This window comes from Mugil cephalus, chromosome 19 (genome assembly GCF_022458985.1).
Source record: "Mugil cephalus isolate CIBA_MC_2020 chromosome 19, CIBA_Mcephalus_1.1, whole genome shotgun sequence".
In the NCBI taxonomy this organism is placed as follows: Eukaryota; Metazoa; Chordata; class Actinopteri; order Mugiliformes; family Mugilidae; genus Mugil; species Mugil cephalus.
The window spans coordinates 14,118,999-14,127,315 of NC_061788.1; the positions used below are offsets into that span (position 1 = coordinate 14,118,999).

The 8,317-nt window shown below is 39.5% G+C and overlaps 2 protein-coding genes across 3 annotated transcripts; one reads left to right on the plus strand and one right to left on the minus strand.

The window, feature by feature from the left end:
• Positions 1-29: 29 nt before the first annotated feature.
• gpn3 (GPN-loop GTPase 3) lies at positions 30-2,398 on the minus strand. Its single transcript, XM_047569453.1, has 8 exons — positions 2,226-2,398; positions 1,949-2,057; positions 1,533-1,700; positions 1,201-1,325; positions 997-1,112; positions 660-756; positions 453-581; positions 30-337 (listed from the first exon to the last, which is right to left on the minus strand). Exons 1-8 carry the CDS (start codon positions 2,271-2,273, stop codon positions 272-274), a joined length of 858 nt encoding a protein of 285 aa, XP_047425409.1. The 5' UTR covers positions 2,274-2,398; the 3' UTR covers positions 30-271.
• Positions 2,399-2,641: 243 nt separating this feature from the next.
• rnf170 (ring finger protein 170) lies at positions 2,642-6,866 on the plus strand. Of its 2 annotated transcripts, none has more exons than XM_047569454.1 (7): positions 2,642-2,879; positions 3,809-3,972; positions 4,182-4,257; positions 4,661-4,775; positions 5,066-5,139; positions 5,571-5,702; positions 5,997-6,866. In XM_047569454.1, exons 2-7 carry the CDS (start codon positions 3,833-3,835, stop codon positions 6,264-6,266), a joined length of 807 nt encoding a protein of 268 aa, XP_047425410.1. In that variant the 5' UTR covers positions 2,642-2,879; positions 3,809-3,832; the 3' UTR covers positions 6,267-6,866. The 2 variants fall into 2 exon arrangements, with proteins under 2 accessions (XP_047425410.1, XP_047425411.1); XM_047569455.1 differs by lacking the exon at positions 2,642-2,879 and adding an exon at positions 3,002-3,329.
• The last annotated feature ends 1,451 nt before the right edge of the window (positions 6,867-8,317 follow it).

Genomic DNA, 8,317 nt, shown 5'->3' on the forward strand with positions numbered 1-8,317 from the left:
CCCCCACACAGACACGAGAGTTGTTCATGTTGTTTCAACGTTTTTATTTATCAAAATATAGCATTAATGAATGTATTTAACAACAACTCCATACTCCTAAAAGTATACATCATGAAAGGATTGAATCTCTCAAGTTTATGAGGCAACAAAACAGAAAACCATAAAAATATATGACCGTGTGTCCATGTCTCTGAATCCATGCAGTCACATGCAATTCTTCAGCTGAACCTCTTCTTGTACACAGTCTGTTTTTTTGAGGTCACATTATTCATCAGCTGTTCACTTTGTCTTGAAAAATCTCATCATAATCTAGGTTCGCGGGCTCTTCATCGATCTCCTGTAGAAAAGGGAAAGACGGAATACGATCATTGAATCCAACCTGATTCCAAATACATCATATTGTTAAGTGAGGGTTTAGTTTAGTTGGGTTTAGTTTATGATTGTTTCCTCACCTTCGGCTCCTTGACCTCCAGGTCCTCTCCATACTGTATGGAGAAGTCAATGTGTTGCAGTACTATGTTAATACCTTCTTCATCTGTGCGGTCAAAGGGGAGGAATCTTACCATGCTGTAGTCATCAATCTGGATGCACAAACAGAGAGGCCGTCACATGAATTTCATGAAAAGTAAGCCCAATACCAACTCAAGGCATTTTCTTACCAGACCACAAATAGCTTTGGTCAGCTTCTTGAACTTATTGCTTTTGATGGTGTCAGAGTTATCTTCCATCATGGAGTACATGTCTGGGTCCAGGTACCTTGTGACAATAGTAAGTAAAAGTTCAGAGGAAATAACTGAGGTGTGCCTCATTTATTAAGTTTACATTTTGAGCTTTATCTACTTAACACCACATCAGACACTTTACAATTTGAAACACAATTCAAACGCAACAACTGATCTTTTACTGGGGTCTTCACACAAACAGGAGCATTACTATGCATGCAGGTTTCATGTAAAACTTTAAGACACCGTTATATTGTAATAATATGGATCTTACTTTTCAATTTCCTTCTTGGCTTTGGGATTGAGCAGGTCCATTTTTGTCATGATGTTTACTTGAGGAATCTCTAGTGACACCATGGCACTCAGGGCAGCCATAACTCCTGAGATAAACTACAGTGAAAACATGTTCTGGTCATTAACATGGCGCTGCACAAAAATGGAGAGCATTCAGGATAAAAATGAACACAGATATTTCTACCTTAAAAGACTCCACCATGAACTGTGAGTCTACCAGAAAAACTCCACAAACACGAAACTCCCACTGCTGGAGCTGCTCCACCAGCTGCTTCATTACAGGCAGGTGCGTATAAAGCTCGATCTGACCTACAAGTAAAAAAAAGCCACATGTCACAACTACTTCGTAACACACATTACACAGATATGACAACTAGCTCTAAACCTGGGATAGTAGCTAATGTGCTGATGTAAATAAAACTTAAACAAATCAGATGTCACCTCATTTCAGGTCATTCTGGGCCACAAATCAGTACAAAGCGAAATGTGTTGGGCATTTTCCGCAGAACATTTTACCTGGACAGTCAAATAATATATAGTCGTCTTCAACGTGACCCAGGCTTTCCTCCAGCCAGTCAAAGTTGTTGGCGAAGTATTCCATGCAGAAGACCAGGCCTCCATTCGGGCCAAATCTGAGAGAGTCGTCTTCCATCACATCATCAACCTGGATGAGCTCACGGATGTCTGAAGGCACAGAAACAGTGAGAAGGTTTTGTCTGACTCATAAATAACACAGGTTCAATACAACTATTGGGTTCAAAGCATTAACACTTCCCCTCAAACCACACAAACAATTGTTTTAATATATATGTAGCAAATACCATTAAATCACCAAACCCCTCAGTTGCTGACCACTTGTTATTGCAAATCCATTTTCAGTTGTCCTTGTATTCTTTTTTTATGTATAATTTCTAATACCGCACTGTACTCACCTGCCATGACAGGGTAGTCAAAGTGTTCAGCTGCTGGGTCCAAATTGACCACCTGAACTGAACGGTTTAAGGCCTCTGAATGCTGGACCATGGTGGAGCAGTAGGTACTCTGAAACAGATAAATAAAACCCAAACAATAAACAAACACACAGAAAAGGCAAGTGCCATCAGAGGTTGGACTGTGTGTTGAAGAACGCCGCATGCCTTAGCATAGCGCGTTAGCCGAATAGCATAACAAGGCATTACAGCACGTATAACTGAGTGACTGGTCACTTACCTTACCGCTACCAGCCGGGCCCATCACTAGCTGGGCATAACGAGGCATTTTGCCTCTCTTAAAAAGGTAATGTACTCAAGCTACTTTCCTTCAGCCGCTACAGTTGGCTTGTAATATTTACTGATGTATTGGTTATTCTTTTTCTTCTTCTTCTTCTTGATTTCCGTTTTGCGGTTCACTACTGCCACCAGCTGACCAGAGTGTGCATTTAACGTTATTAAGTCGGGATAGACATACATAATACTATAATATGCAAAATAGCAATTAACGTAATATTAAACACTGTCAATGGTTGGCTCAGCGAGTTTAACTTTATGCAATATTTATTTTATTCATTCATTGCCATTACTTTTGTGACACCGTGAGGGTAACCGACTATCCTGTGGAGGGCGGAAGTACACCTGGGAGCATTTGTATGAGCGACGAAGAAGAAAAGGAGGCGGAAAGGAAAAAAGAAAGAAGACTCAAACTGAAACAGCATCAGGATGCAACACAAACCCCGGTTTACTAGTCGTAATTGCCTGCGATGTGGTGATTTGACTGCTCCTTAAATCCGCTGTTGTGTGGAATAAAATGTCGTCAATAGAGTAGATGGAACAGACAGACCAGATTTTTTGAAATATATTCCCTTGCGAAAGTGGACTTCTAGCTGAGGTAGGCGTCACTAACCATGCCTTTCCTCCTTTGCAGTGTGTTGCAATTCGCTGTGCAGGTTTTCAGCCCAGCATTAGCTCGATTGTGCTCTTGTGTCATACTTTAATCTTTGATCGGTTAACCCGTCAACAACACCAAAGACGTGTCAGTCAGTTAGCTAGTCAAAATGGTAGCTATGTTATGAATTACGAGTGACAACGACCCCGAATGAGCTCAGGTGTAGAAGAAAGGCTGTTAGCATTTATATCGTTTTTCAATAGCTGCAGTGTTACCAGCTGCCCCGGGGGCTTTCCAAAGCGAAACAACACAACACCGACTGTCAACGTCAGCAGCATTCACAAATGTGTGACAGCGCCTTATATTAGCGACTTAACGCTAACACAGCTAGCTCTGTCAGGAGCATTAAGACAGACAATGCTAGTTTATGTTAATTCCAACAATTCAGACGAGGTAATGTTTTTAGATTTTTAAAGACTTAATGAAGCTGTAGCTATTAGTTAATTAAAAAAAAAGTGAAAGTTTGCAGCTTAATCCAGATAAACCCTAAACTTCAAACCAAATAACATAACTTGGCTCTGTGACACTGTGAAGTTACTATGCTAGAGACATGGTGGGAACATATGCTATAGAAGGAGATATGTGGCTTTGGTGTTCTGGGGTATTGGTCACAGGAATCTTGAATACGTGGCTATTCATAGAAAAAATGTAGACCATTGGGTTTTTTTCTAACTGTGGTAACATGTGCTGATTGGGGTCAGTAAAACACACTAACTTAAAACTGTCACTCTGTGTATTACCTCAAAGACCATATTTCAAATTGACTGCTTTTGTGTATAAAAAAAAAAGTCAGTCTTCCTGTATAGCAACATTAGAAAGAGGACGATGCTCAGTGAACATATAACCTTATGTTTTTTATTCTTTTGTTTTAGAATTGTAGGCTATGAGTCTGGGTGATGGAGGACCGTCAATGTGAGGACTTGGACTACCTGATCCAAGATGAGGACACTCTCATTGAGGGCGTGAGCAATCAGGTGTTATTTGTTGTGGTGCTCAGCGTCACCTTCCTCGCAGGCCTCCTCACTCTGCTCTGCAGGTGAGCAGCAAATTTAAGAGGAAACATTGAAAATAAATAATTTTGTCATTTTAGACTAGTTTGCTGGTTAATAGTTAAAAAGCAAAGACATTGCAACTTGTTAATTTTATTAAGTCCTTTGTTAAATAAAAACTTTAAGGATATGAAAACTTTCTGCGTGCTATTAAATGTTCACAGTTGCTGAATGTCTTACCTTTTGACCTTTGCAGACAGGAGGAGCAGAACATTCATCCCGAGAATCAGGAGCACGTTCGAGCCGTCCGACAACAGCTCCAAACAGAGCAGGTACACAGCTTCAGCCTTTCCAGACAAGCATAGTTCAAATTCAGTTTTGGACTTCAATATCATCATGTTTGTTGAAAATAACTTAAAACTGGGGCTAGCAAATGCATAAACAATAATTAAACTGAAACACTGAAGAAAATTCTGAATCGTGTTTTAACTTGGAGACTGTAATCCTTTTCATATTTAAGGTGAACTGAAAGTAATATTCTAATTAATCACTGTCTTATATTAAAAAAAGTAAGTTTAATGATTCTATTCATTTACACCAAGTGTTCGTAAAAACTTTGCTTGAAAATAGAAATTTTCCAGAAGGACTACCCTAAATGAACTGTACTTGTTTACAAAAAAACTAATGTCTAACCTTTTTTTTTTTTAATTCACGCATGTGGTTCCTTTTCGTCAGGATGAAAATTCTCAGGGAGAGGCCAGGCACCAGTATTACACAGACATGTCGTGTCCCGTGTGTTTACAGCAGGCTGTTCTTCCTGTGGAAACCAACTGCGGACACCTCTTCTGTGGTAAGCGTATTGAACGCATTCTTGTAATATGCACAGACAGAAACTTAACTGTTAGATCATGAAACTGGAAGAAAAAAGAAGAAGTGTAGCACTAGAGAAGTAATGGTTTTGCTGTCACATTTTTAATCTTCTTAGGTGACTCTGAATATTTGAACCTTACAGAGAAATGGTTGAATATAGAACTCACTTGTAAACAGGCAGATAAATTAAAGCATAATGTAGGAGTACATCTTCATGTTCGTAGAGCTAATACTTTTAACTCACGTGGCGTGTTCTTTTTTCCTACATAGGCTCCTGCATCATAGCCTACTGGAGGTATGGCACCTGGTTGGGTGCGATTAACTGCCCCATCTGCAGACAAATGGTGAGACTTGTAATGCTTGTTATTAATTTATCCTGAGCTTTTAATTATCACTATTCTTTCTACTCCTGCAGTTAGATAATTACTTCTTAAAGGGCCATATACATGTGTGGGACAGTGACAGCTCCTATTTATAGTGGACAAAGCTTGACTTTGCAGTGCTCCATGCCTCTCCTGAGCTTGATGGACACTACTTAAGATGAGAATGGCACCACATTATATAAATAGCCTCTGATGCTGTGCATATCACCAGATTAGAACCGATGACAATTGACCGGTTCAGTATTCAGGTTTATTATACACCACAATGTCTTTCATGGTCAGACACATTTTTTTGTTATTAGTTGTAAATTCACTAGAATATCCTGTACGTGGGGGTCCTCATCCCCTTTGAGAAAGCCCGTCATGTTCTTACTTTTCCTCACCTTTTCCAGGTAACTTTACTCTTCCCACTATTTCATGAGCATGCCGAGCCTCAGAGGGTACAGGATGGCGAGGCTGAACCTCTGCTTATATTAAGAGACATCAATGATTACAACCGCAGGTTCTCAGGCCAGCCAAGATCTGTGAGTAAACTTCATCCTGATAAATGTTTAGAATGCAGTTGTTATAGGTTAAGTTGGTTGTAAGTTCTTTTTAGCCAGAAAAAAATAAATAAAACTAAATGAATAACATTGCATGTAATGCTCCAAATATTCCCACAATAAGAGACGACCATGTCTATAATCTGAAACACTGATGGTAAAAAAATACAAGCATGCAAATGAGATATTGACTTGTGCATCATGACTGAGGGCACTATATTTCAAACAGACCTTTCATAACATTGTCTCTGCTGCTCTCTGTTTGCTACCCCTCAGTTTATGGACAGGCTGCGGGACGTGCCCACACTGCTGCGTCATGCCTTCAGGGAGATGTTTTCCATGGGCGGCCTCTTCTGGATGTTCAGAATCCGAATTCTCCTCTGCCTCGTTGGCGCCCTCACCTACCTGGCCTCGCCACTCGACATCCTCCCCGAAGCGCTTTTCGGACTTCTGGGCTTCATGGACGATTTCTTTGTAATCCTGCTTCTCTTCGTGTACATCTCCATCATGTACAGAGAGGTGGTCACTCAGAGACTGAACGGCTAGGTGATCACTCACGAAAGAGGCCTTGGCTTGCTTGCATGAGGCTCACGAAGAGTGAAATTAGAGGTGGAGGATTAAAACTGAACAAACATTCAATGAACAGTTCATTGACAATGTTGGTTTTCCGTTGGTTAGCAAAACATATCTGAATGTTGACTCTGCTTCTACAATTTACCATTAATGTTTTATAGGCCAAATGACCAACAAGAGAAGAACATGACGCTGTGTAATGATGTGAAAACCTACGTTGAGTCAGACACTGCTGACATCCAGGAAAATCTTCCTGGCTTGTCCATGTCCTTAAGGAACTCTGTCAGAATGACTAATATTTCTACCGTTCACATCATTGTTACGGAAAGCAGTCATTTTGTAAATGTGCACAGCATCATAATGGCAGTTGTGTTATAAAAATAATGAGTTCTTGAAAGTACTGTATTGATGGCGATGTCTTGATGAAGATTAAATGAGTTTAAAGGTGTCCGTCTGCATCTAGAATGTCAGCCGCCAGCTACACGTCATCAGCTTTCCTACCATGGCTTTTACTGCCCATTTAGTCAATTGCACTGATGATGCACTTATTTAATAAACATATAACTATGCATATTTTTGATGACTTGAAAAGCATAGCTTTTTACACTTTTGAAATTTATTGAGTCATTGTACCGTAAACATTTTACATCTATTTGTCATCTCTGATATCATTTGAACATTCCCGTGTGGATCCTTGTAAAGTGATGATGAAATAAGACAAACAACGCACAGTATCAAACAGTAACAAGACTGAATGTATTATATTAATATTATTGCAACTTTAAAATGTTTGGTACCATACATTTCTTATGCATTTTTAACTTTTCAGGGAACAACTCCTTTAAATACCACATCATACCCATCTCCTCCTTTCATTGTCCTCGTCCTAAATAAGTCCAAACGTGTGGCTCTTTTCTAAATTTTTATCCAAAAGCAATTGGTTTCATTATAACTGTACCAAAACATTCTCTTTTGTAATTTGTACAAGAAAATCTAGTTGGCATTTTTTGTATCAATACAATACCATGCGTCCCCTCACCTCCAGTGAACTCACTGAAGCAATGAATGTAGACTACAAAACTTATCTCGCCGCTCTAAAGGTCATTGTGGGTTTGGGACATTTTTCTCCAATACACACTGCACAATCTCAAATCAGCTGAACATGTCGCAGAACTTTTCAGATTATTCAAATGATTATTCAAATTATTCAAATTTGAATCCAAAACGTCAACGAAATAAATCTTGATTTAAATGCATACGAAAATAAACTGTGTGCAGTATGTCCGTACATTATAAAAGTGTTAATTTGTCGAGGATTATATAATTATTTCTCGCTGCTCTAATGAAGATCTTGATTATAGTTAGCGTTGTCTGGTCTGACCAAAGAGAGAAATGTCTGGTTGATTTAGAAGTAGAAACAAGTGGAATCATCAGGGGTAATTGATATTAAGACTATATATATATGTATATTTAAATATAGATCTTTGTATTTCCGGTTCTTTATTAAGCTTTTATTGGGTATGTGCTTTCTAGAGTTACCATGAGTCCATGTGGGGTCGTGACCCTCAGGCTGAAAATGGGAGCTGACTGAAACACTGTCCAGGCCATTTGCTTTTTGAGGGATCGCCTTGCTGAGTAGGCATTCATGTTAATAAATAGAAGATGGAAGAGATCGAGGTTTGTGTGGCAGATTTGCAGTCGACTGTGAAATTCTTTTTTGTGTGTGACGGCTACAGATCGGCATCAATAACAAAAGATATCCCTTATTCTAAGGCGTGTCGCATGCCAAGATGTGTCACACCTAGACACAGTCACTGAATAGTCTCCGCTCCAATTTTCCTCCTGGGTGTTTGAACAACCTCCACCCTTTTGTTTTTAGTAGCTACACTAAAGCAAAAGATGACAGCAACATGTGTCGTAAATCTTCTTGCCGCTCTGCAGCTGAGAACTGGTTGGGCGAGAGTCTTAGTATTAGCATGGTGGGAAAATACTGCTGAATTAACTGTATGGATGGTAGAGTCACT

What these genes read in the sequence shown, in the direction of transcription:
- gpn3 (XM_047569453.1), bottom strand. Translation starts at nt 2,273, where the DNA reads ATGCCTCGTTATGCCCAGCTAGTGATGGGCCCGGCTGGTAGCGGTAAG. An exon ending in TATATTATTTGACTGTCCAG is followed by an intron (nt 1,326 to 1,532) that starts GTAAAATGTTCT and finishes TTTTACTTGTAG; the next exon opens with GTCAGATCGAGCTTTATACG. An exon ending in TGGAGGTCAAGGAGCCGAAG is followed by an intron (nt 338 to 452) that starts GTGAGGAAACAA and finishes CCTTTTCTACAG; the next exon opens with GAGATCGATGAAGAGCCCGC.
- rnf170 (XM_047569454.1), top strand. Translation starts at nt 3,833, where the DNA reads ATGGAGGACCGTCAATGTGAGGACTTGGACTACCTGATCCAAGATGAG. An exon ending in AACAGCTCCAAACAGAGCAG is followed by an intron (nt 4,258 to 4,660) that starts GTACACAGCTTC and finishes CCTTTTCGTCAG; the next exon opens with GATGAAAATTCTCAGGGAGA. An exon ending in CTGCGGACACCTCTTCTGTG is followed by an intron (nt 4,776 to 5,065) that starts GTAAGCGTATTG and finishes TTTCCTACATAG; the next exon opens with GCTCCTGCATCATAGCCTAC.